The sequence below is a fragment of the Pseudophryne corroboree genome, chromosome 8 (assembly GCF_028390025.1).
Source record: "Pseudophryne corroboree isolate aPseCor3 chromosome 8, aPseCor3.hap2, whole genome shotgun sequence".
Taxonomy (NCBI): domain Eukaryota; kingdom Metazoa; phylum Chordata; class Amphibia; order Anura; family Myobatrachidae; genus Pseudophryne; species Pseudophryne corroboree.
This window is the reverse complement of record NC_086451.1, coordinates 63,914,616-63,942,219: the sequence shown is the minus strand read 5'-3', so window position 1 is coordinate 63,942,219 and position 27,604 is coordinate 63,914,616. Positions and strand designations below refer to the sequence as shown.

At 47.3% G+C, this 27,604-nt stretch overlaps 1 protein-coding gene across 3 annotated transcripts in view; it reads right to left on the bottom strand.

The window, feature by feature from the left end:
* Window positions 1-3,299: 3,299 nt before the first annotated feature.
* ZER1 (zyg-11 related cell cycle regulator) overlaps window positions 3,300-27,604 on the bottom strand; it is a 94,107-nt gene continuing 69,802 nt past the window's right edge. For all 3 annotated transcript variants that reach the window (XM_063936517.1, XM_063936518.1, XM_063936519.1), the window contains exons 10-16: window positions 19,750-19,791; window positions 9,666-9,785; window positions 9,470-9,585; window positions 9,197-9,385; window positions 8,270-8,367; window positions 6,293-6,395; window positions 3,300-4,973 (exon numbers count right to left, since the gene is read on the bottom strand). In XM_063936517.1, the coding sequence (XP_063792587.1) occupies window positions 4,916-4,973; window positions 6,293-6,395; window positions 8,270-8,367; window positions 9,197-9,385; window positions 9,470-9,585; window positions 9,666-9,785; window positions 19,750-19,791 (726 nt within the window). In that variant the 3' untranslated portion in view covers window positions 3,300-4,915. The remainder of the gene's footprint in view (window positions 4,974-6,292; window positions 6,396-8,269; window positions 8,368-9,196; window positions 9,386-9,469; window positions 9,586-9,665; window positions 9,786-19,749; window positions 19,792-27,604) is intronic.

Genomic DNA, 27,604 nt, shown 5'->3' with positions numbered 1-27,604 from the left:
CAGAGTTTCACCCCCAAGAATGGCAAGAGAGACACAGAGATTGGAGCCAACCCACACACAGCGCTTTCAAGGTATAGGGAGACCACAACCAGCGCTGACTGTGTACCTTAATAGGTTACACAGTCTGTACACAGCCTCCCTCCTTCCCCTTCTACAACCCCCTGGTACCGTAAGGGATAGCTGGAGTTGATCTGGAGGGACTGCTCTCACTGACAGCGTTTCTGCAGGCAGGAAAATGGCGCTGAACGCTGCTGGGTCCGCTCTGAGGAGAAGCTCCGTCCCCTTAATGGCGCTGTCTTCCCGCTCTTCAGGAGATTATACTGGCCTGAGGATTAATGCTGGCAGCGATCCTAGGACCCTGACAGAGGTCAGTGTAGGGTGTAGGCACTGGATCAGGGCGCCCCACACAGTGCCGCACTATGTACCGCTTAGCCCCAGAACGCAGTTAGTACTGCGCCCCATACCCTGTTGCCGCCATCTTCACACCGGCTCCCCGCTTGCTGTCGTGACTGACTCACCACAGATCTTCTGGCTCTGTAAGGGGGTGGCGGCATGCTGCCGGGGTGAGCGATCACCTGTGGCGGGGAACGTTCGATCCCCTCAGGAGCTCAGTGTCCTGTCAGCAGAGATAGTGGCTCAGACCCGCAGGGCGGACACTGCTCCCCCCCTTAGTGCCACGAGGCAGGGAGGCTGTTGCCAGAAACCTCCCTGTAAAATAAAAAACTCTAAAATAAACTTTTTCCAGAGAAGCTCTGTAGAGCTCCCCTAGCTGTGACCGGCTCCTCTGGGCACATTTTCTAAACTGAGTCTGGTAGGAGGGACATAGAGGGAGGAGCCAGCCCACACTCTCAAACTCTTAAAGTGCCAATGGCTTCTAGTGGACCCGTCTATACCCCATGGTACTAATGTGGAGCCCAGCATCCTCTAGGACGTAAGAGAAATATGTATATATGTAGCATGTTTGGAGACAAATGTGTCACATGTTGCATCTTTTTAAACAGGAAACTTTACATTCAAAATGTCACGCCAACCTTTATTGCAATTTTCATGGCTGTTCCCTAATCTCCTGAAGAACATTCTCGATATCTTCTGTAATGCGAGAAACATGGATCCCTAACCTATATGATGTGGCTTCCGTGTTATTTTCAACACTGTTGTTGTTGACTATTTTTCCAGGAGGCTGGGGTGGGTGACTTGGCCACTCTCCATCGAGTCAAATGTCAGTGGAAGCGGGGGTGTCAGTGGAATGGATCGTAAATGTGCGATTTTTCGCACATCTACGATCCATGCTGAATTAGGCCCATAGTGCTACAATGTAGCAGCCGCAGCTTTTTTCCAGTACAAGATCAGTTGTGTTCCGTATGCAGACTGTCACACACAATATGCACGTGTTATATCAAATTAATCTGCACAACCCCCGGTGTATCCTATTCGCATCGTGTTGCAACTAAGGTGCATTTTTGGCAAAAAAGATGCCCAACGCTAGCAGAGTTGCGTAGGACCTGGCGGCTCACTCACACTGGGCATCTCTTGCTGCACGGCGTATTGAGGATGGATGTATGAGGACACATCTGTGTAGGTTACTGCATATTTGCACTTCTGCAATTTGCTAATAAATACCCCTTTGTATAGATCTTTGCATTAATACATACAATTGCCTAACAAATACAAGAATAAGGTTCACATAGATAATTGATCATTAAACCCTGGGACTTTATTGTTTTAGGTTATAAATTGATGCTCTTACAAAACACAATGTATAGTGGCACTGCACAATTCCCTTGCACTGGGTATTACTACACCCTGCAGGGGGCGCAGAGACCTAATCCCAATAGGACACTAATACAAATGAACAGGAAGTAATCATTGTGGGCAGGAAGTGGCAATGTCTGCAATGTTTAGGAGGGCTGTCAATAAAACGTAATCAAAGTTTAATCAGTAAGGACGTAACAAGTGGGTTTGGTGCAAAATGAAGCAGAAACTAAAAATAAACCAATAATCAGAAGATTCAATTCTAAAATGTTACCAAGATACATGTGTAGGCCAGCAGTGTGATACCTGTACATGGTGGCGGAAATTCAGACCTGATCACTAGGCTGCGTTTTCATATAGCGGGCGATCAGGTCTAAACTGCGCATGTGTATGCACCGCGGTGCACAGGCACGTCGCAGGGGTACAAAGCGGATCGCCGTTCAGCGATGGGTTTGTGTGAAGGATCCATTCACACGGGCGTTCGCAAGGAGATTGACAGGAAGAGGGCGTTTGTGGGTGGTAACTGACCGTGTTCTGGGAGTGTTTGGAAAAACGCAGGCGTGTCCTGACGTCAATGCCGGCCCCGGACAGGCTGAAGCGATCACAGCGGCTGAGTAAGTCCTGGGTTACTCAGCGACTGCACAGGATCTGTTTGTACAGCTCTGCTACACATGCGTTCGCACACTTGCACAGCGAAAATACCCTCCCCCTGTAGGCGGCGACTCTCTGCTTGCAGCAGTGCAAAAATCGCTTGCTAGTGATCAGGTCTGAATTAGGCCCTCGGTCAAGTAATACTGCACAAAGTTATGGCTGTAAAAGTGGAAGCAGAATGGGCAATACCAAGATCTCACTCCACTACCTTGCTTTCTATTCTGCCTCAGGCACTATAGGGAGGGGAACCCATTTTCCAGAAATCCCTGGTTATACCCCTTTTTAGACCAAAATCCCTGGTCCGACCCAGAATTTTGGCTCTGACTCAGGTTATTCCTGGTTCGGGGCCCATTTACACTGCTGCAGTGTCACCTGTTCTACCGGTGCTTGGCGATGACATCATCCCATAGATTATAAGCTTGCGAGCAGGGCCTTCCTACCTCTACAACTATTTGTAATGACCCAGGTTGTCTTATAATTGTGTCCAGTTAACCGCAACGGAATTTGCTTTGCTATATAAGAATCTGTTACTAAATAATAAATAAATCTCCAAGCGCCAGTGAGCCGGCTCCCCCTATTCTATAAACATCCGTTTACACCTTCCCATTACCCGGGTCCTTCCCTTGTTTAACCATGGTCGCTACCCGGGTTCGATTCCCAGGACACTGGACCCAGATTATTTTTCTAAGACCCTTTCACAACGAGCCGCAACCTGGGGTCGACCCAGCAATAACTCTGGTTATTTCAGCAGTGTGAAAGGGGTATTATTTTGCTATTGCCAGTCCATGCAGGGAAGAGCTTCAGACTCTTTAAGGAACACTTGAGAACAAACACAAAGTGAACTTAAAACAAAAAGTGAAGGGTGGGGTGGAATAAAAGTATTCAGAGACAAAACAGAAAAAAAAATACATATTTTATACACATACATACTTACAACTTTCAAGCAGACTGAAGAAAAACATTACTGTTCTATTGCTTTAGGACAGTATACAGTTTCACATCTCGATTTCAAAATGGCAACTGTCCATATTTATTTGTGCAACTAGCGCTAACCACAATTTGTGAATAAAGTGGCCCAGTCACCCAGGCGCAGTCAAGGCAGACAATATGTGGTGTGAACCCAATATCCAACCTATAAAGTGGGAACTAGAGACATCACTGAGGCATGCAAGAGATGTCGCAAGTTACTAATGTACGGATAAGGCTCCATTCCCTTGAATATTGGTTCAGTCCACAAAATGGCTGCTACTGCTGCGTGTAGGTGAGGAAACCTCTTAAAAGAACTACGGGGACAAATCAACTGAGAGGTCAGAGGTCATTGTGATTTAAATCTCTAGCGCCAGTCACAATACCAAGGTTGGTTTGGCACGTTGTCCTTGGAAGACTCGTGAAAAGTCCTCAAACATTTCTAAAAAGCAAGATGGGTACATGTTTATTTTTCTCCCAGGCTCCCTTATTGGTGAGGAGATTACACCCTCGGTTTACCATGTTTTCTCATTGGCAGCCTCCCAAGGCTATTACACTAGGTAGGTTAACCCACCCGGTCACTGCTCACACTTACATATACAAGTAGAATACGCTTTCACAATATTATTTTAACCCCTTAATGTAAGATTATGACTTACATGGAAATATGTTATTGAAGAAAGAAAAAAAAATAATTAAAAACATCCAGGACAGACTATACTTGTTAAATTTTAGGCTTATGCAAATTTTACTTTGCGCCAGTCTTAAGCAGCACATAGCCCTCTGGGTAGGCTTCACTGGCAGTGGTGGTGCAAATTCTGTTTCTTCATTTTTCTATTACGTAAGATAGGATTCTTATATAGTTTTCAAACGTCCTTGCCTCTTGTCACAGATTCACACTTTTATTTTTTGGGGAAAAAGGATGGTCCAGGCCAGAAAAAAGCATTTTCCATAAGTAAATATGGGTAGCCGTCGAGTGCTTCTTGTCCCATGGTTCTAGTAGTGCTGAAGTGTGATCAGACATTTTCCATATATACGACACAGTTTTTTCTTACCTAACCAAATGTCTTAGGGTTGTTGTAATATAATAATCAAAGCTGGCGATCATTAAGTTGGCAAAAATGTTTCATTATTAAATGCTGGGAATCAGCTGGTAGTTACATAAATGAATGTGGTAACTTTTTATTCTGTGTTTTTTTAACCATCGGGTTGCAAAGTCTGTGAGGCATCTGCAAGTTGCGTGGGGAACAACTGCATCCCCTGTCCAGGAGCTTCCAAAGGTACCTACACAACATCCTGGATTACACTAGTACTCGTATATATTTCTTGTATCCTCTGTCGCTCTTGTAGTCTTCTACAGTAACCACACCCAAAGAGAAATCAATAGCAAAAATAAAAAAATAATAAACCACGGATGACAAGACTGTCTTGTGCAAATAAGTCCTCTGACCACTTGGTGGCGCCGGACACACACGGCTACCTCTTGTTTCAAATGTCTTCTGTGAAGAAGTGCAGAGAATGATACAGATGGCTTCCTACAGTCTCTTTATAATAATGTGTCCATGCTCTCTTCATTATAACTATCACAATGATCAAGAACTTTCCTGGGGAAAAATAGGGAAAAATGTAACCAGTTGTTTAATCGTCTCCATGTAAAGGTATTTGACATGAACATTTCATCACAACTCTGTGTTGATCTTGACCCTACCACTATATAACCCTCAGTCTGTAGCTTCTTGCTGCCTCCTTTCCCCCCTCATATCATGTCACTGTGCCTGTCACATGCAGCCACTAACACATCACTTATCTTTTGTTATACTCTGTGCTGCTGGGGGATCCTGCTCCTACCACTATATAACACAGTCTGTTACTTCCTACTGCCTCCATTCCCTCCTCACATGTCACTTTCCCTGTCACAACACTCATCTTTTGTTATACTCTGTGCTGCTGGGGGATCCTGCTCCTACCACTATAATTCACAGTCTGTGACTTCCTCCTGCCTCCATTCACTCCTCACATGTCACTTTCCCTGTCACAACACTCATCTTTTGTTATACTCTGTGCTGCTGGGGGAGCCTGCTCCTACCACTATATAACTCTCAGTCTGTGGCTTGCTGCTGCCTCCATTCCATTCTTATCACTGCTCCTGTCACACACAGCCCTGTCCTCACTGACACGTCCCTCGTTTCCTGATATACTCTACGCAGCTGAAGGACTTTGAATCTTTATACAACTCTCAGTGGAGGAAATTCAATTGCATGCGATGCTGTTTAGCTACAGGCACTAAATCACAAAGCTAAACAACATTGCATTCTATTGAATTCCCCCAGTCTGTGGTTTCCTGCTGCCTCTATTCCCCTCTGCACATCATGACACCTGTTGCATGCCGCTTTATAAACACAAGATCCATGCACTCACTTCCCGATATACTATGTGGTGTTTTTTAAGAAGCAATAATTAATGGGTGGCCATTGTTAAAATTCAATTGTTTTGGGCGCCCTTTAATAATCACACCCAATTAGACAGGGATTAGCTGTGTAAAGCAGCAAAACCGGATTAAACTAATGGCGCGAAGGGAAAAGTGCTATTTGGGCGCCCAAACAGCCGACTCTTCACACATTTCAGCTCGTTACCTCCGGGGGCTGCGAGTTGATTTATGTGCAACCGTGGCTATTCGTATGGAGCAACAATTGAATTGCCCCGTCAAGCGCCCAAAACGAACAGCCGTGGTAAAAACAATTGAATCACCCGCTAAGTGACATATACATACAATTATAAATTCAAGAGTTATAAGGAAATAAACAATAAGGTAGGAATAAGAATAAGGGAAGACTTAGGTACAGTAGGGACTACACCGTCATTTTATTAGTTGCAACATTCTGCTAATGCTGGGAGAATGATTATGTAACCAGGTGAGCATTACCTGGCCATGTCCTTGGTTTCTTGTCGTGTAGTAGGCATTTTAAGCACATCTATCAGCAGCGGGAGCCCTCCTTCTTTAATCAACAGGGGGCAGTATTTGTCCGCTAGATTAACAAAGAAAAACATGAATTATACCATGAAAAGGGACCAGCCGACCCTTGTTTCTACTTTATCAATAATATTTATGAGCTGTGAGTGATAGCAGTCCTTTGAGAAAATGTGTGTATGTGTGTGTATATATATATATATATATATATACACACACACACACACACACACACACACATACACTTATATATATTTATTATAAACAGTATATGTGCTATAGCATGAGTATGGAATCTTTGCGTGGAATTTTTTGTTTTGGGATAAGTTTTTTTTTTATACCTGTAATACAGAGCAAGACAACAGGGACTGACGTAAATAGCTGATTCATTCTCTGTACAGCGCTGCGGAATGTGTGTGTGCTATATAAATAACAGTTAATAAATAATACATGACTGTCAGTAATTACCACATGGCTCGGTAATTATCTTTTCAATCAATACAGCACAAATAGCTTATGCAGCAGTGTCACCGAGGGTATGTGGTTACAATACCGGCTGTCTCAATACCGACAGGGGTACTATACTGCCGCCGGAATACCAGCAAAATAGGTAATTCTTCCACTGTAGGTGTCCACAGCACCCACAGAGGGAGAATAGCCCGCTGGGGGCTTCATTGTGCCCGCCTCCTGCCGGCATTCTGGCGCGCAGGATGCCGATGTCGGTATACGGACATTCAGCATACCGTGTGTCGGCATCCCAAACAAATCCCGTCATCGAGGCATTACCACCCAGTGCAGACACTCTGCCACTGTGTAATCATGTAACCCAATGATCAGCTAATAATAACAGAAATATTCTAGCCTTGCTCTGCTACACCAGCCTGCAGAACCACAGGGAGACAATGACACTTTATTCTAGGCAGACAGCCAGGAGCAGTACAACTGTAACCTCATTGCCAGCCATACAGTAACCTGTGTTGACCACACAATAAGCTTGACGAGTTTATTCTTTAAGGTTCTCTGAACTTGCAAACCAGGGACAAGTTATAGGGGGTAATTCTGACTTGATCGCAGCAGAAATTTGTTAGCAGTTGGGCAAAACCATGTGCACTGCAGGGGGGGCAGATATAACATGTGCAGAGAGAGTTAGATTTGGGTGGGTTATATTGTTTCTGTGCGGGGTAAGTACTGGCTGCTTTATTTTTACACTGTAATTTAGATTTCTGTTTAAACACACCCCACCCAAATCTATCTCTCTCTGCACATGTTACACCTGCCCCCGCTGCAGTGCACATGGTTTTGCCCAACTGCAAACAAATTTGCTGCTGCGATCAACTCTGAATTACCCCCATAAATACATCTCCACAAGGGGCAACGCTTTCTGCTGGTTAAATAAATGTGGAAGGCTTCAAAGGAAGGGATTGGAAAATATTATTATTAGGTGTAGTTTTCTGTAAAGGACCTATGATACATTAGCCACATGATTTATCGAGAGACGTTCTATTACAAAGGAAATATAATTCTGTAACAATTTATAGAGAAGGGTTCTCCTAATCAAATGGACCAATCAATCTCCTTGTGTATTCAGCTACGATACATGGTGACACGTCTCTGCCACTGAGTTCTAATCATCCTCTCACCAACGTAGGAGAGTGGAGAATTCGTAAGACAGTCACTGCACTCGCCATTACCTATAATGCAAGGAGCTACTAAATACATCTATAGGCCCTTATTCAATTCCTGGCAATGCACAGCACGGTACAATACTGCACACTAACATCGTAAACTTTCCTGTAAAACCCTTTGGGGTACAAGGTAAAATTGCTGATGGTGGTCGTGAAGTGCCACCGTCCCAACCGCATTGTATTAATAGCTCCAACAAAATGACAAATGTCCCTTGGGGTTAGGAAGAGAGGCAACTGCGATACTCACGATATACAGATACAAGATTGTACAGGGCCCATGTCGCCCAATGCTGGCTGACCGGAGAAACATTCTGGGGTAGAAGCCGAAGAATTGGCTCAAATGACCTTCAGAACAGACAAAGAGCAGTTAGAGGAATCCTCAGGAGAGAAGGCACTTTGAGAATGAGGGTGGTAAATGTACTTTGAATGCCGTTTTCTTCTACCCAGACTAAAAAAACCCCAAGCCAAGCATTAACACATTATAATGAACTAGTAAAGGGACCCGGACCACCTTGGTCTGCCCCTGCATGCTCCGCCCCCTGCAATGACTGCTGCTGATCCGGTCCATCATTACGCCCCGATCCCCAGGCCCCCCCTTCAACTCTAACCTGTTCCCCCTACTTACCCCATCCCCTATCTGCGGCGCTAGGGCTGACCCATGGGAGCCATTGGAGGGGTGGCGCATGACCTGCCTTGTGCAGCATGCACTCTGTCCAGTTGGTGTCTAAAATGGATACCCCTTTGACAGTTTGACACGGTTGGTGTAGCGATTAGCATTAACGCCTCACAACACTGAGGTCCTGGGTTCGATTCCCACCAAGGTCTAGCTGTGTGGAGTTTGTATATGTTCCAAGCACTCATTTGTAAAAAATAACCCTCGTGTATGTGTGTGCGCGTGCAGGTGGTAGGAAATGTAGATTGTAAGCTCCTCTGCAGCAGAGACTGATGTGAATGGCCAAATATTCTTTGTACAGCGCTGCAGAGTGTGTGTGTGTGTGTACTATAGAAGTAACTTAGCAAACAACGTTACAACAGGACAGATTCACTTGTAATGATTACAGCCAGACAAACAGACCTTGGGAGCCAATGGAAGAATCTACCCAGACAAATCTATATATCGGAAGGTAATGAAAGAAGGGAAGGAGAACAGAAAGAGAAACAGCGTTCCACTGACCGGTAGTTAATATTCCTTCTGGAGCTGATATCCCAACTCTGAATTGCTGTCCACATACGTTCCTCCACCTCCTGGCGTGTCGGTCCTCCAATGTACCAGGACTGGGGTCCATCAAACATAATGTGTGACAGCACCCCGCAGGCATTGTAGGACACTTCAATCCCATCTGCTTTGCTTTCCAAGAGGTTGCTGCCAGTGGTGGAAGAGTCAGAGTCAGTGCATTAATCCCCTGACTCATTACTAAGTATAACCTAGCCAAGACAAGAACAGTACCTGAAAACTGTGATGAACTGTGACGTCATCAGCTGTGGCCGGAGTTCCCGCACCTCTGCCACATTTCCCAGAAGCCCCAGCATGTTGCGATGAAGTTCCTGCTTTTCTGGAAATTCCTATGGATGGCAAACAGACATCGTAGCAGCATCCGAAAGAATAAAACATTGCCTAGCAACAGCTCAGGAAGCGCGCTTACTCTTAGGCAATCCAGAAATAGTTTCATGCCGCTGTAATTGAGGAACATCTCACAGTTATCTGGGGTCTCATCTGTGATGTTCCACAGGGCACTCCATGAAAATTCCATCACCTGGTCACACTGCCAAAGAAGACAACCAGAATCAACACATTTACTATGGCGGTAATTAATCAGGTGGCAGTCCTCTTAGCTTGACGAGTTTTAATTAAAATAATTTCTTATGCAAATTACTTTGAAACACTTTAAATAAGGGATTTAATGCAAATGGATAATAGCTGAATAGCAGTGTGGGGCACACCAGACCTGTTATTTTGTTATGGCGCGATACACAATGGTTAAGTAAGAAGCCATTACCAGACAGAGGGTCTCACACTGTGATCGGAACTATTCACATTGGCTATGAGTAGGCCACAACGGGTTTAGTATGAAATACCTACAATCAAAAACCTCACTGTCAAAATCCCGACAACAATTGACCGACGGTCAAAATCCCGACAACAACTGACCGACGGTCAAAATCCCGACAAGGTCAAAATCCCAACAAGGTCAAAACACTGACATTTAAAATACCAACAAGGTCAAAATATCGTCATTTAAAATGTCAACAGGTAAAAAAGTTGACACGAGTTTTTAATATTTTTTGTTGTGTATGTCGACATGGACACCGTATAAGTGTACCGCGTCCCCTCGCATGGCTCGCTGCACTCAACATGCATCGGGCACTGTTATATTCCACCTCTAGGTCCAGTGGGATGGTAAAGCATGAACAAGTCGGTTTCAATGAAAAAAAAAATCCTGAAAAATTCATGGCGACTTTGTGACCTGTCGTCATTTTAAATGTCGGTATTTTGACCTTGTCGGAATTTTGACCGTTGGGATTTTGACTGTAGGTAAATTGACTGCATCCCGGCCACAACCTTAGGGTAAGGTGAAGGAGATGTCCTCCAGGAAGCAGACATGCTGTAGGCTGTCTGGAAGCTGCCATCAGAGTTTCTCTTAGTGGGGAGTACTGCTTCCATTATACTGCAAGGAAATGTACACCTCTCGATGCCTAACACACAATAAATGATAATGCTCGGTCCTGATTTTCTAGATTACCAATTATTTATATAGCGCACAGATATTCTGCAGCGCTTTACAGAGAATATTTGCTTATTCACACCAGTCCCTGCCCCAGTGGAGCTTACAATCTATGGGGCAGATGTATTAAGCCTGGAGAAGTGATAAAGCAGTGATAAGTGGAAGGTGATAACACACCAGCCAATCAGCTCCTAACTGCAAATTTACATATTGGAGCCGATTGGCTGTTGCGTTATCACCTTGCACTTATCACTACTTTATCACTTCTCCAGGATTAATACATCTGCCCCATTATTCCCTATCACATGTACACGCACACACATTCACGCTAGGGTTAATTTTGTTGGGAGCCAATTAACCTACCAGTACATTTTTGGATTGTGGGAGGAAAACCACGCAAGCACGGGGAGAATATAGAAACTCCGCACAGTTAGGGCCATGCTGGGAATGGAACCCATGACCTCAGTGCTGTGAGGCAGTAATGCTAACCATTACACCATCCGTACTGCCCCTTTTTGTATATTACAAAAAACCTGAAATAAAACGAAGAAGCCTTCTCTAACACACATCGCCACGGACATGAGATTAAATATTTACTAATATGGTCAGAATGAACAAAGCTGGCTGGATAAAGAACATACAGATGTGTCCTCATTCGTCTTTGCTGCAGTGACGCCAAACAGCCCCTCTTGGCACGCCAGGTCGCGTGAGAATCTTCTGGCACCGGGCGTCTTTTTTGCTTCCAATTTGCAGAAAATACATCTCAGTCGTAACACAATGCGACTACAGCAGAGACTGTGCTGATTGATATACTGTAGAACACTTGATCTGCGTGCAACTGATACCCCTTTTACACTCGCATGAAAATCCCGGGATATTGCACGTGAACGCGCATCATCCCGGGATTTTTCTCAGTGTAAATGGGTACAGGGACAATTTCCCGGGACGAGCATGCCGGGATTTCATCCCAGGTCTAAAGCAGGGTTGAACCCGGGACCGTCCCGGGAAGCTGGGTAGTGTGAAAGGGCCCGTCCCGGGATTCACTACCCGGGACTGTTAAAAGGCCTCCGATTGGAGCTTTCATGGGCTCAGAAAAGATGATGTCATCTTTCAGAGCCCATTCGCCTTGCCGGAGACCTCATCTTTATAATGATGACGGCTCTTCGACTCTCGTCCTCCTTCCCCAAGTTTGCTTAACAGACTGAGCTGCCCGGGAATGAAGCACTGATGCTTAAAATCATCGATGGGAGATCACATATATATTTTTATTTTTAATATATATATATATATATTTTTTTTAACCATCGATGGTTAGTGATTACATGGCTATCGATGGTAGCCATCGATTAGGGTGCTCCAATGTGTCCATCTCTCCTTTTCATGCCTCACTGCCTTTGGCTCCGCCTCCAGCTACGCCCCCAGCACCTGAATTATAGGGATATCCCGGGATCAGTGTAAATGGGGCTGTCCCGGGTCCATCCCAGGTCTTAGTGCAGTGTGAAAGGGGTCACTCCCGGGAATGCATCCTGGGACGCATCCCGGGAGTGACCCGGGAGTGCGAGTGTAAAAGGGGTATAAGTCTCTGAATCTGTACACAAAGTGCTACAGTGTACCAGAGGCAGCTGTTTTCCAATACAAGTTCTGCTCTGTATACAGATTTAGGGCCTAATTCAGACCTGATCGCAGCAGCAAAATCTTTCTGTAATGGGCAAAACCATGTGCAGTGCAGGTGGGGCAGATGTAACATGTGCAGAGAGCGTTAGATTTTGGGTGATATTGTTTCTGTGCAGGGTAAATACTGGCTGCTTTATGTTTACACTGCAATTTAGATTTCAGTTTGAACACACCACACCCAAATCTAACTCTCTCTGCACGTTACATCTGCCCCACCTGCACTGCACATGGTTTTGCTCATTAGAGAACAATTTTGCTGCTGCGATCAGGTCTGAATCACCCCCTTAGTCACACACAATATACAAGTGTCATATACCACTATTCAGCAAGTCTCATTGGGTGTCCTAGGGGCTAATTCAGACCTGATCGCTGAGCAGCGATTTTTGCAGCCCTGGGATTGGATAGTCGCCGCCTACAGGGGGAGTGTATTTTCGCTGTGCAAGAGTGTGATCGCATCTTTAGCAGAGCTGCACAAACAGATTTTGTGCAGTCTCTGCGCAGCCCGGGACTTACTCAGCCGCTGCGATCACATCAGGCTGTTCAGGACCAGATTTGACGTCAGACACCCTCCCTGTGAACGTTTGGTCCCGCCTGCGTTTTTCCAAACACTCCCTGAAAACGGTCAGTTGCCACCCACAATTGCCCTGTTCATGTCAATCTGCTTGCGATCGCCTGTGCGAATGGATCCTTCGCACAAACTCATCGCTGAGCGGCAATCCGCTTTGTAGCCGTGCAACGCGCCTGCGCATTGCGATGCATACACATGCGCAGTTTGTGTCTGATCGCCCGCTGTGCGAAAACGCACAGCAGCGATCAGGTCAGAACCGGCCCCCTAGTCACATTTCTTTGCGACTATGATGCATTTTCGGTTAATAAATAAATACGCCTGACATTAGAGCAGGGTTGCATGGGACTTGGCAGCTCACTCGCACCAGGCATCTTGTGCTACATGGAGTATTGAGGCTAGACTAAAAACATTTTCATTGTTAAATTATAGTGGAACCAATGTTCTTTATTTGCCTGAAATAAATACAATAAATAATGTTTATTCACCTTTCCACTAAGGAGTGGGTTCTTATTAAGTAAAAAAGCAGACTCAGTATTAACAAATAGACAAAACGATGATATATTGATAAACATTTTGCGCTGGATCCTGAGTTGCACGAGGCTGCATTCTGAATGGCAATGTACTGAAAATGGGGTGCCAATGCGACTATACACACGTCCTGATGTGTACGCATCTGCGTGATCGCACAGTCCCTCTTAGTTCTGTACGCGAGTGCAGCCACCATTATTATCATTGTCACTTATACGTATCCTATGCTAGGTGCAGGAGATCCATCCGAATTAGGAGTCCAGAATACATATATGACTAACTATGGCTACACACCAATAACATGCCAACAAGACTGTTCTCTTGCGTACAATCGCAATGCTGCCCCCCATTGGCCACCCAGGAAAGCTCATTTAGCGTCCGCAGACAAACGGCTGGGATCCGTTCGTAAATATGCGTGTGCAGGCTGGGACATGTGATCAGTGAGCGAAATATCACCGGAGGAGGCCGCAAAGTGAGTTCCGTGCGACCAAGAATCGGGCCCCGTGAAAAAATAAAAAAAATAAAAATAAAAAATTATATATATATATAATAAGAATTTACTCACCGGTAATTCTATTTCTCGTAGTCCGTAGTGGATGCTGGGAACTCCGTAAGGAACATGGGGAATACACGGGCTCCGCAGGAGACTGGGCACTCTAAGAAAGAATTAGGACTACTGGTGTGCACTGGCTCCTCCCTCTATGCCCCTCCTCCAGACCTCAGTTAGGGAAACTGTGCCCGGAAGAGCTGACGCTACAAGGAAGGGATTTGGAATCCCGGGTAAGACTCATACCAGCCACACCAATCACACCATACAACTCGTGATACTATACCCAGTTAACAGTATGAATAACAACTGAGCCTCACGCACAGATGGCTCATAACAATAACCCTTTAGTTAGGCAATAACTATATACAAGTATTGCAGACAATCCGCACTTGGGATGGGCGCCCAGCATCCACTACGGACTACGAGAAATAGAATTACCGGTGAGTAAATTCTTATTTTCTCTGACGTCCTAGTGGATGCTGGGAACTCCGTAAGGACCATGGGGATTATGCCAAAGCTCCCAAACGGGCGGGAGAGTGCGGACGACTCTGCAGCACCGCATGAGCAACTCAAGGTCCTCCTCAGCCAGGATATCAAACTTGTAGAATTTTGAAAACTTGTTTGACCCCGACCAGGTAGCAGCTCGGCAAAGTTGTAATGCCGAGACCCCTTGGGCAGGCGCCCAAGAAGAGCCCCCTTCCTCGTGGAATGGGCTTTTACTGATTTAGGATGCGGCAGTCCAGCCGCAGAATGTGCAAGTTGAATCACGCCACAGATCCAGCGAGCAATAGTCTGCTTAGAAGCAGGAGCACCCATTTGTTGGGTGCATGCAGGATAACAGCGAGACAGTATTTTTGACTCTAGCCGTCCTGGAAACATAAATTTTCAGGGCCCGGACTACATCCAGCAACTTGGAGGCCTCCAAGTCCCGAGTAGCCGCAGGCACCACAAAAGGTTGGTTCAAATGAAACGCTGATACCACCTTAGGGAGAAATTGGGGACGAATCCTCAATTCTGCCCTGTCCCTATGGAAGATCAGATAAGGGCTTTCACATGACAAAGCCGCCAATTCTGATACACGCCTAGCCGAAGCCAAGGCCAAATATATATATGACCACTTTCCACGTGAGATACTTCAACTCCACGTTCTGAAGTGGCTCAAAACAATGTGATTTTAGGAAAACCAACACTACGTTGAGATCCCAAGGTGCCACTGGAGGCACAAAAGGGGGCTGAATATGCAGCACTCCCTTAACAACGTCTGAACTTCAGGCAGCGTCTTTCCTAGCCTTTAACAGCGTAGGAATCACTTCATCTGGAAAGCCCTTTCCCGTTAGGATTCTGCGTTCAACCGCCAAGCCTTCAAACGCAGCCGCGGTAAGTCTTGGAACAGACAGGGCCCCTGCAGCAACAGGTCCGTCTGAGAGACAGAGGCTATGGGTCCTCCGAGATCATTTCTTGTAGTTCTGGGTACCAAGTTCTTCTTGGCCAATCCGGAACTACGAGTATAGTTCTTACTCCTCTCTTACTTACTATCCTCAGTACCTTGGGTATGAGAGGAAGAGGAGGGAACACATAAACCTACTGGTACACCCACGGTGTCACTAGTGCGTCCACAGCTATCGCCTGAGGGTCTCTTGACCTGGCGCAATACTTTTTTAGCTTTTTGTTTAGGCGGGACGCCATCATGTCCACCTGTGGCCGTTCCCAACGGTTCACAATCTGCGTGAAGACTTCTGGATGAAGTGCCCACTCTCCCGGGTGGAGGTCGTGCCTGCTGAGGAAGTCTGCTTCCTAGTTTTCCACACCCGGAATGAACACTGCTGACAGTGTTAGCACGTGATACTCCGCCCATCGGAGAATCCTTGTGGCTTCTGCCAACGCCATCCTGCTTCTTGTGCCGCCTTGTCGGTTTACATGGCCGACAGCCGTGGTGTTGTCTGACTGAATCAGCACCAGCTGGTTTTGAAGCAGGGGTACTTGCTGCCTTAGGGCATTGTAAATGGTCCTTAGGTCCAGAATATTTATGTGTAGGGAAGTCTCCTGACTCGACCATTGTCCTTGGAAATTTCTTCCCTGAGTGACTGCTCCCCAACCTCGGAGGCTTGCATCCGCGGTCACCAGGACCCAGTCCTGAATGCTGAATCTGCGGCCCTCGAGAAGATGAGCACTCTGCAGCCACCACAGCAAAGACACCCTGGCACCGGGGACAGGGTGATCAGCTGATTCATCTGAAAATGTGATCCTCACTAGTCTAACAGGTCCCGCTGAAAATTCCTTGCATGGAACCTGCCGAAGGGAATTGCTTCGTAAGAAGCTACCACCTTTTCCAGGACTAGCGTGCAATGATGCACCGACACCTGTTTTGGTTTTAGGAGGTCTCTGACCAGAGATGACAACTCCTTGGCCTTCTCCTCCGGGAGAAACACCTTCTTCTGTTCTGTGTCCAGAAACATACCCAATATCAGCAGACGCGTCGTAGGAACCAGCTGCGACTTTGGGATATTCAGAATCCAGCCGTGCTGTTGTAGCACTTCCTGAGATAGTGCTACTCCGATCAACGACTGCTCCTTGGACCTCGCCTTTATAAGGAGATCGTCCAAGTACGGGATAATTATAACTCCCTTCTTTCGAAGGAATTTCATCATTTTGACCATTACCTTGGTACACACCCTCGGTGCCGTGGACAGACCAAACGGCAACGTCTGGAATTGGTAATGGCAGTTCTGTACCACAACCTTGAGGTACTCCTGGTGAGGTGGGTAAATGGGGACATGTAGGTAAGCATCCATGATGTCCAGTGATACCATGTAATCCCCCTCTTCCAGGCTTGCAATAACCGCCCTGAGCGATTCCATTTTGAACTCGAACTTCCTTATATAAGTGTTCAAGGATTTCAAATTTAGACTGGGTCTCACCGAACAGTCTGGTTTCGGTACCACAAACATTGTGGAATAGTAACCCCATCCCTGTTGAAGGAGGGGAACTTTTATTATCACCTGCTGGAGGTACAGCTTGTGAATTGCCGCCAGTACTACCTCCCTGTCCTGGGGAGTAGTTGGCAAGGCTGATTTGAGGTAACGGCGAGGGGGAGACGCCTCGAATTCCAGCTTGTATCCCTGCGATACCACTTGTAGAACCCAGAGATCCACCTGTGAGCGAACCCACTGGTCGCTGAAGTTCCGGAGATGCGCCCCCACCGCACCCGGCTCCTCTGTGGAGCCCCAGCGTCATGCGGTGGACTCAGTAGAAGCAGGGGAGGATTTTTGTTCCTGGGAACTGGCTGTCTGGTGCAGCTTTTTCCCTCTCCCCCTGCCTCTGGGCAGAAAGGAAGCACCTTTGATCCGCTTGCCTTTCTGAGGCCGAAAGGACTGTACCTGATAGTACGGTGCTTTCTTAGGTTGTGAGGGAGCCTGAGGTAAAAATGTCGATTTCCCAGCTGTTGCTGTGGATACGAGGTCCGAGAGACCATCCCCAAACAATTCCTCACCCTTATAAGGCAAAACCGCCATGTGCCTTTTAGAATCAGCATCACCTGTCCACTGCCGGGTCCATAATACCCTCCTGGCAGAAATGGACATTGCATTAATTCTAGATGCCAGCCGGCAAATATCCCTCTGTGCATCCCTCATATATAAAAGACGACGTCTTTAATATGCTCTATGGTTAGCAAAATAGTATCCCTGTCGAGGGTATCAATATTATCTGACAGGGTATCAGACCACGCCGCAGCAGCTCTACACATCCATGCTGAAGCAATTGCAGGTCTCAGTATAGTACCTGAGTGTGTATATACAGACTTCAGGATAGCCTCCTGCTTTCTATCAGCAGGCTCCTTTAAGGCGGCCGTATCCTGAGACGGCAGTGCCACCTTTTTTGACAAGCGTGTGAGTGCCTTATCCACCCTAGGAGATATCTCCCAACGTGACCTATCCTCTGGCGGGAAAGGGTACGCCATCCGTAATTTTTTAGAAATTACCAGTTTCTTATCGGGGGAACCCCACGCTTCTTCACACACTTCATTTAACTCATCTGATGGGGGGAAAAACACTGGCTGCTTTTTCTCCCCAAACATAATACCCTTTTTAGTGGTACCTGGGTTAATGTCAGAAATGTGTAACACATTTTTCATTGCCGTAATCATGCAACGGATGCCCCTTGTGGATTGTGTATATGTCTCATCCTCGTCGACACTGGAGTCAGACTCCGTGTCGACATCTGTGTCTGCCATCTGAGGTAGCGGGCGTTTGTGAGCCCCTGATGGTCTTTGAGACGCCTGGGCAGGCACGGGCTGAGAAGCCGGCTGTCCCACGGCTGTTACATCATCCAGCCTTTTATGTAAGGAGTTGACACTGTCGGTTAATACCTTCCACATATCCATCCACTCTGGTGTCGACCCCGCAGGGGGTGACATCACATTTATCGGCACCTGCTCCGCCTCCACATAAGCCTCATCAAACGTGTCGACACAGCCGTACCGACACACCGCACACACACAGGGAATGCTCTGACTGAGGACAGGACCCCACAAAGTCCTTTGGGGAGACAGAGAGAGAGTATGCCAGCACACACCACAGCGCTATATAATTAGGGATTTACACTAACACAAAGTGATTTTTCCCTATAGCTGCTTTACATGTATAGTTTGCGCCTAAATTTTGTGCCCCCCCTCTCTTTTTAACCCTTTGAGCCTGGAAACTGCAGGGGAGAGCCTGGGGAGCTGTCTTCCAGCGGAACTGTGAAGAGAAAATGGTGCCAGTGTGCCGAGGGAGATAGCCCCGCCCCCTTCACGGCGGACTTCTCCAGCTCTTATATTAATATTATGGCAGGGGATTTTTGCACATATATAGTTTATTAGACTATATTATGGGCTTTTTGCCAATTTAAGGTACTCTAATTGCAGCCCGGGGCGCCCCCCCCAGCGCCCTGCACCCATCAGTGACCGGAGTATGTGGTGTGCATAGGGAGCAATGGCGCACAGCTGCAGTGCTGTGCGCTACCTTAATGAAGACCGGAGTCTTCAGCCGCCGATTTCCAGGACGTTCTTCTTGCTCCTAGCTCTGCTAGGGGGACGGCGGCGCGGCTCCGGGACCGGACGACCGAGGCTGGGCCTGTGTTCGATCCCCCTAGAGCTAATGGTGTCCAGTAGCCTAGAAGCCCAAGCTAGCTGCAAGCAGGTAGGTTTGCTTCTCTCCCCTAAGTCCCTCGTAGCAGTGAGTCTGTTGCCAGCAGATCTCACTGAAAATAAAAAACCTAACAAATACTTTCTTTACTAGAAGCTCAGGAGAGCCCCTAGTGTGCAACCAGCTCGAGCCGGGCACAGATTCTAACTGAGGTCTGGAGGAGGGGCATAGAGGGAGGAGCCAGTGCACACCAGATAGTACCTAATCTTTCTTTTAGAGTGCCCAGTCTCCTGCGGAGCCCGTCTATTCCCCATGGTCCTTACGGAGTTCCCAGCATCCACTAGGACGTCAGATAAATATATATATATATATATATATAGACTTATAATACATGGATGATCTATGATTGATTAAAGCATTGAACAAACCTTCTGAGTGCCGCCCATATCTTCACACACATAATATATATATATATATATATATATATATATATATATATATATATATATAGGAACCAGAGTCTAGTGCTCTGTAATTACTATACAAGAGGATACTACTCACTGTTTTGTCCTGGAGTTTCTTCTGTATTAGTTTCAGCATAGTCTATAGAGATAAAAATAGGATTTTGGTTACCTACCGGTAAATCCTTTTCTCGTAGTCCGTAGAGGATGCTGGGGTCTACATTAGTACCATGGGGTATAGACGGGTCCACCAGGAGCCACTGGCACTTTAAGAGTTTGAGAGTGTAGGCTGGCTCCTCCCTCTATGCCCCTCCTACCAGACTCACTCTAGAAACTGTGCCCGAGGAGACGGACATCTTCGAGAGAAGGATATAACACAGATAGTGGCGAGATTTATACCAGCTCATACATACAAGGCACATCAAGCTAACCAGCTTGAAAAGCTCAGCAACTGCTGAAACATTACTTACCAAGTAACAATGCAATACCTAACTAAACAAAGTTGTACTGAACCAAATAAAGGTTGCAGGAAAACGAAGCGCTGGGCGGGCGCCCAGCATCCTCTACGGACTACGAGAAAAGTATCTACCGGCAGGGAACCAAAATCCTATTTTCTCTTACGTCCTATAGGATGCTGGGGTCCACATTAGTACCATGGGGATGTACCAAAGCTCCCAGAACAGGAGGGAGAGCGCGGAGGCTACTGCAGAACTGATTGACTGAACGTCAGATCATCACAGGCCAAAGTATCGAACTTGTAGAACTTAGCAAACGTGTACGACCAAGACCAAGTTGCCGCTCGACAAAGTTGTAACGCATAAACACCCTGGGCAGCTGCCCAGGAAGACCCCACCTTACGAGTAGAGTGGGCCTTAACAGATTTTGGACACTGCAATCCTGCCGTAGAATAAGCATGCTGGATAGTGAACCTAATCCAGCGAGATATAGCCTGCTCTGAAGCAGGACACACAATTTTCTTGGGATCATACAGGACAAACAAAGAGTCCGATTTCCTGTGACGAGTAGTCCTCTTCGCATAGATTTTCAAAGCCCTCACAACATCCAAGGACTTTGACGAAATTGAGGAGTCAGTAGCCACTGGCACCACGATAGGTTGGTTGATATGAAATGCCGACACAACCTTTGGAAGAAACTGCTGACGTGTCCGGAGCTCAGCTCTATCTTCGTGGAATATCAAGTAAGGGCTTTTACAGGACAAAGCCCCCAGTTCTGACACACGTCTATCAGAAGCTAAGGCCAACAACGTGACAGCCTTCCATGTAAGAAATTTCACCTCTACCTCCTGTAGAGGCTCAAACCAGTTCGACTGGAGAAACTGCAACACCACGTTAAGATCCCAGGGCGCCATAAGCGGCACAAAGAGAGGCTGGATGTGCAGAACTCCTTTCAAAAAGGTCTGAACTTCAGGGAAGGCAGCCAATTGTTTCTGGAAGAAAATGGACAGGGCCAAAATCTGGACCTTCACAGATCCCAACCTTAGGCCCATATCCACACCTGCTTGCAGGAAGAGAAAACGTCCCAGTTGAAACTCCACCGCAGGAAACTTCTTGGACTCACACCAAGAGACATATTTCTTCCAAATACGATGATAATGTTTAGACGTTACCCCTTTCCTAGCCTGCATCAGGGTAGGAATGACCTTCTTCGGAAATGCCCTTCCGAGCTAGTATCAGGAGTTCAACCTCCATGCCGTCAAACGTAGCCGCGGTAAGTCTTGATAGGCGAACGGCCCCTGCGGCAGCAGGTCCTCCCGAAGAGGAAGAGGCCTTGGCTCTTCCTGCAAGAGATTCAGAAGGTCCGCGTACCAAGCCCGCCTTGGCCAGTCTGGTACAATGAGGATCGCTTGAACTCTTGTTCTCCTTACGAGCTTTAGAACTCTTGGAATGAGTGGGAGTGGTGGAAACACGTACACCAACTGTAACACCCACGGAGACACCAGGGCGTCCACTGCCACGGTTTGTGGGTCCCTCGACCTGGAACAATAGTGTCGAAGCTTCTTGTTGAGACGAGAGGCCATCATGTCTATTTGGGGTAAACCCCAAAGGTCTGTTATTTCCTTGAACACCTACGGATGGAGACCCCACTCCCCCGGATCGAGATCGTGTCTGCTGAGGAAGTCTGCTTCCCAACTGTCCACTCCCAGAATGAAGATTGCAGAGAGCGCCAACACGGTTTTTCTGCCCAGAGGATGATTCTCGTCACCTCTGACATCGCAGCTCTGCTCTTCGTTCCGCCCTGTCGGTTTATGTAAGCCACCGTCATTACATTGTCCGACTGTACTTGAATGGCCCGATTTCTTAGAAGATGAGCCGCCTGAAGAAGACCGTTGTAGACGGCTCTTAGTTCCAGGATGTTGATCGGCAGGCCGGCTTCCAGACTTGACCACCTTCCTGGGAAGGATTCCCCTTGAGTGACTGCGCCCCAGCCCCGGAGGCTCGCATCCGTGGTTAGAAGGACCCAGTCCTGAATCCCGAACCTGTGGCCCTCCAGAAGGTGAGGCAACTGGAGCCACCAGAGGAGTGAAATCCTGGCCTTTGGCGACAGACAAATTCTCTGGTGCATGTGTAGATGAGATCCTGACCACTTGTCCAGGAGATCCAGTTGGAAGGCCCGAGCATGGAACCTTCCGTACTGGAGAGCCTCGTAAAAGGCCACCATCTTTCCCAAAAGGCGAATGCATTGATGAACCGACACCCGGGCTGGCTTCAGGACATCCCGGACCATTGTTTGTATCACCAACGCCTTTTCCTGTGGAAGAAACACCCTCTGCACGTCCGTGTCGAGGATCATCCCCAGAAACACCCTCTGCACGTCCTTGTCGAGGATCATCCCCAGAAAAGACAACCTCCGGGTTGGTTCCAAATGAGATTTTGGAAGGTTCAGAATCTAACCATGGAGTAGGCGGGTTGCGAGTACAATGGACTGCAACAGCTTCTCCATGGACGATGCCTTTATCAGTAGATCGTCCAGATATGGAATGAAGTTTACCCCGTTTTCGGAGTAGAACCATCATCTCCGCCATCACCTTGGTGAACACCCTTGGTGCTGTAGAGAGGCCGAATGGCAGGGCCTGGAAGTGGAAATGACAGTCCAGTAATGCAAAACGGAGATAAGCCTGATGCGGTAGCCAAATCGGAATGTGGAGGTACGCATCCTTGATATCCAGGGATACTAGGAATTCCCCCTCTTCCAGACCTAATATAACCGCCCTGAGAGACTCCATTTTGAACTTGAACTCCTTCAGAAAAGGGTTCAGTGATTTTAGGTTCAGAATGGGCCTGACCGAACTATCTGGGTTCGGTACCACGAAAAGGTTTGAATAGTAACCCGTGGCTTGCAAATGAGGAGGTACTGGCACAATGCCTCCACCAACTACTGGACCGCTGCTTGTAGGACAGTCCTGTCCGCCAGCAGAACTGGCAAGCCTGATTTGAAAAATCGGTGAGGAGGGAGATTTTGAAATTCCAACCTGTATCCCTGGGACACAATATCTATCACCCAGGGATCCAGGCCAGATGATACCCAGACGTGACTGAACTGTCTGAGCCTCGCTCTCACTGGCCCCACCTCCAGGCCGCACGGTCCACCGTTATGCGGAGGACATTGGCATACTGGAAGCAGGCTTAGTTTCCTGGGAACCTGCCGCAGCAGGTTTCTTGGATTTAGCTCGAACTCCCCTAAAGAAGGTATTGGACGGTTTGGCCTTTCTAGGCTTGTTAAACCGAAAGGACTGTGATGCTGATGAAGAGAAGGATTTCTTCGGAGCAGGTGCAGCTGAGGGAAGGAACGGAGACTTACCCGCTGTAGCCGTGGATATCAACGCATCCAAAGCTTCCCCAAAGACAGCCTGACCTGTGTAGGGTAGGGACTTCACACTTTTCCTGGATTCCGCATTGGCCGACCACTGGCGCAGCCACAGTCCCCGACGAGCTGAAACAGACATGGAAGAGATCCCCGCAGCCATGGAACCCAGTTCTTTCATGGATTCTACCATAAAACCTGCTGAATCGTGAATGTTACGCAAAAACAATTCAACATCACCCTTATCCATTATGGGGTATATGCAATTACCGGCGAATCGCGGCAATTTTTCGCCCGTTTTTTAATTCGACACAATTCGACCGTCGAATTCCGGCAAGTGGGTGCCGGAATTCAACATATTCAATAAAAAACGGATTCGACAGTCCCGCTGTCGAAAAACGTCCGATTTGACGGATTTTGATCCGATTTTAAAAAAAATGGTAAAAAACCCGAAAAAAAATTGCGTGGGGTCCCCCCTCCAAAGCATAACCAGCCTCGGGCTCTTCGAGCCGGTCCTGGTTCTAAAAATCCGGGGGGGGAAATTACAGGGGATCCCCCGTATTTTTAAAACCAGCACCGGGCTCTGCGCCAGGTGCTGGTGCAAAAAATACGGGGGACAAAAAGAGTAGGGGTCCCCCGTATTTTTTACACCAGCATCGGGCTCCACTAGCTGGACAGATAATGCCACGGCCGTGGCATTAAATATCCAACTAGTCACCCCTGGCCGGGGTACCCTGGGGGAGTGGGAACCCCTTCAATCAAGGGGTCCCCCCCCCCAGCCACCCAAGGGCCAGGGGTGAAGCCCGAGGCTGTCCCCCCCATCCAAGGGCTGCGGATGGGGGGCTGATAGCCTTGAGAAAATTGAAAGAATATTGTTTTTTCCAGTAGTACTACAAGTCCCAGCAAGCCTCCCCGCAAGCTGGTACTTAGAGAACCACAAGTACCAGCATGCGGGAGAAAAACGGGCCCGCTGGTACCTGTAGTTCTACTGGAAAAAAAATACCCAAATAAAAACATGACACGCACACCGTGAGAGTAAAACTTTATTTCACACATGTCGACACACACACATACTTACCTATGTTCACACGCCGACCTCTGTCCACTTGTCCAAGTAGAATCCACGTGTACCTGTGAATAAAATTATACTCAACTCAATCCAGTGTCCGGATCTTTTAAAATAATCCTCGTACTTGGCAAAACAACAAAACGAACACCCGGACCAAACGGACTGAAAGGGGTCCCATGTTTACACATGGGACCCCTTTCCCCGAATGCAGAGACTACCCCGTGACTGCTGTCACAGAAAGGTCTCTTAAGCCAATCAGGAAGCGCTACTTCGTGGCACTCTCCTGATTGGCTGGATGCGCGTCTGCTGGCAGACAGCGCATCGCACAGCTCAATCCATTAGTTTAAATGGTGGGAAAACTTGCGGTCAGCGGTGGGGTTACCCGCGGTCAGCCGCTGACCGCGGGTGACCTCACCGCTGACCGCAAAGTTCCCACCATTGAATATAATGGAGAGGCTTTGCGATGCGCTGTCTGACAGCTCAGACGCGCATAGCCAATCAGCAGAGTGCCAGGACGTTGCGCTCGCTGATCGGCTGAAGGGACCTTTCTGTGACAGCAGTCACGGGGGGGTCTCTGCATTCGGGGAAAGGGGTCCCATGTGTAAACATGGGACCCCTTTCAGTGCGTTTGGTCCGGGTGTTCGTTTTTTTTATTTTGCCAAGTACGTGGATTATAATCTGGACACTGGATTGAGGTGAGTATAATTTTATTCACAGGTACACGTGGATTCTACTTGGACAAGTGGACAGAGGTCGGCGTGTGAACATAGGTAAGTATGTGTGTGTCGACATGTGTGAAATAAAGTTTTACTCTCACGGTGTGCGTGTCCTGTTTTTATTTGGGTATTTTTTTTCCAGTAGAACTACAGGTACCAGCGGGCCCGTTTTTCTCCTGCATGCTGGTACTTGTGGTTCTCCAAGTACCAGCTTGCGGGGGAGGCTTGCTGGGACTTGTAGTACTACTGGAAAAAACAATATTCTTTCAATTTTCTCAAGGCTATCAGCCCCCCATCCGCAGCCCTTGGATGGGGGGGACAGCCTCGGGCTTCACCCCTGGCCCTTGGGTGGCTGGGGGGGGGACCCCTTGATTGAAGGGGTCCCCACTCCCCCAGGGTACCCCGGCCAGGGGTGACTAGTTGGATATTTAATGCCACGGCCGCAGGGCGCTGTATAAAAGTGACCCCCGGCTGTGGCATTATCTGTCCAGCTAGTGGAGCCCGATGCTGGTGTAAAAAATACGGGGGACCCCTACCCTTTTTGTCCCCCGTATTTTTTGCACCAGCACCAGGCGCAGAGCCCGGTGCTGGTTTTAAAAATACGGGGGATCCCCTGCCCCCCCCCCCCCCCCCCCCCGATTTTTAGAACCAGGACCGGCTCGAAGAGCCCGAGGCTGGTTATGCTTATGAGGGGGGACCCCACGCCATTTTTTTTCTGATTTTTACCATTCCATTTAAAAAAAAATAATAATAAAAAATAATATTTTTTAAAATATATAAATAATACTTGTGCCTCCAAAATAGACAAACCAAGTACCTAATCCCTTCTAATATAAATAGATATGCTATTACCAATAAAAAAAACACCAAAAAAAACATGTTTTTAAATTTTTTTATTAGATTCCGCCACCAAAGTGTGGCGGATTGAAAATGACGAATTTACTGTCTAAAAGCACTGTTGTCGAATTTCCAAACTTCAATTGAATATACTTTTGGCGAATTGCCGCATTTGTACCATTGCAGAAATGTCGAATTTGACAAATGTCGAATTTCAAAAAGTCGAATTTGGAAAGTCTGTTTTTTTGACGAAAAGTACTGAATTGCATTGTCGAAAATTTTTTTTTGGCGAAAATGTCCAGTTTTTCGACATTTTCGGGAATTCGACCGCAATTGCATATACCCCTATATCCAAATCCTCAAGTAAGGTTCCTGACCATTTTACTATAGCTTTTGCAACATGCACTAGCAACAGTGGGATGTAATATGGCCCCCGAAGCGGTGTACATTGATTTAAGTGTATTATCAATCTTTTGATCAGCTGGCTCCTTTAAGGCGGTAGATCCCGGAACAGGTAAAACCACCTTTTTTGAGAGTCTGGACACAGATGCGTCAACGATTGGCGGGCTTTCCCATTTTACCCTTTTCTCCTCAGGGGAAGGAAACGCCACCTGGACCCTTTTAGGGATCTGGAATGTTTTCTCAGGGTTTTCCCATGCTTTCTCAAATATAGCATTTAATTCCTTTGACGCAGGGAAGGTTAGCGAGGCTTTCTTATTTTCAGTGAAAAAAGCCTCCTCAACCTGCTCAGGTGTGGTATCATTAACATTCAACACATCCCTGATAGCCTCTATCATCAATTGCACCCCCTTTGCAAGAGAGGCAGACCCCCGCAACACATCCCAAGTACCGTCTGTGGTCTCAGAATCGGTATCCGTGTCATCTTGCATGACATGAACAAGCGCACGTTTGTGGGGGTATATAGCGGAGCGTCCTGAGGTACCAGAATCGGGCCATACTGCCATAGAGTTCTGTAATACCCCTGGTTGCGGATTCATTAATTGCAACCCTATCTGAAATCTGAGAAATCCAAGATTTGATAGAGGAAAACCACTCAGGTTCCCTTGCTGGAATCTGTGCTAAACCAGTGCTATCCTGATTACATGGAATGGGATCATCCTGGGAGGACATATCCTCCACAGCATATGACACAGTGTCCCTGGACATAGCTAAAGGAGACCACAAAACACCCCACATACACACAGGTGAGGGCAGACAGAGTTTCACCCCCAAGAATGGCAAGAGAAACACAGAGATTGGAGCCAACCCACACACAGCGCTTGTAACCAAAGGGAGACCCCTTGTCAGCGCTGACTGTGCACCTTAATAGGATACACAGTCGTATTGCAGCCTCCCCTCCCTTCTACAACCCCCTGGTACCGTGAGAGATAGCTGGAGTTGCTGTGGAGGGACCTTCTTTCTTCTGATCAGCGCTGTGCAGGCAGGAAAATGGCGCTGAACGCTGCTGGGTCCGCTCTGAGAAGCTCCGCCCCAAAAATGGCGCTGTCTTC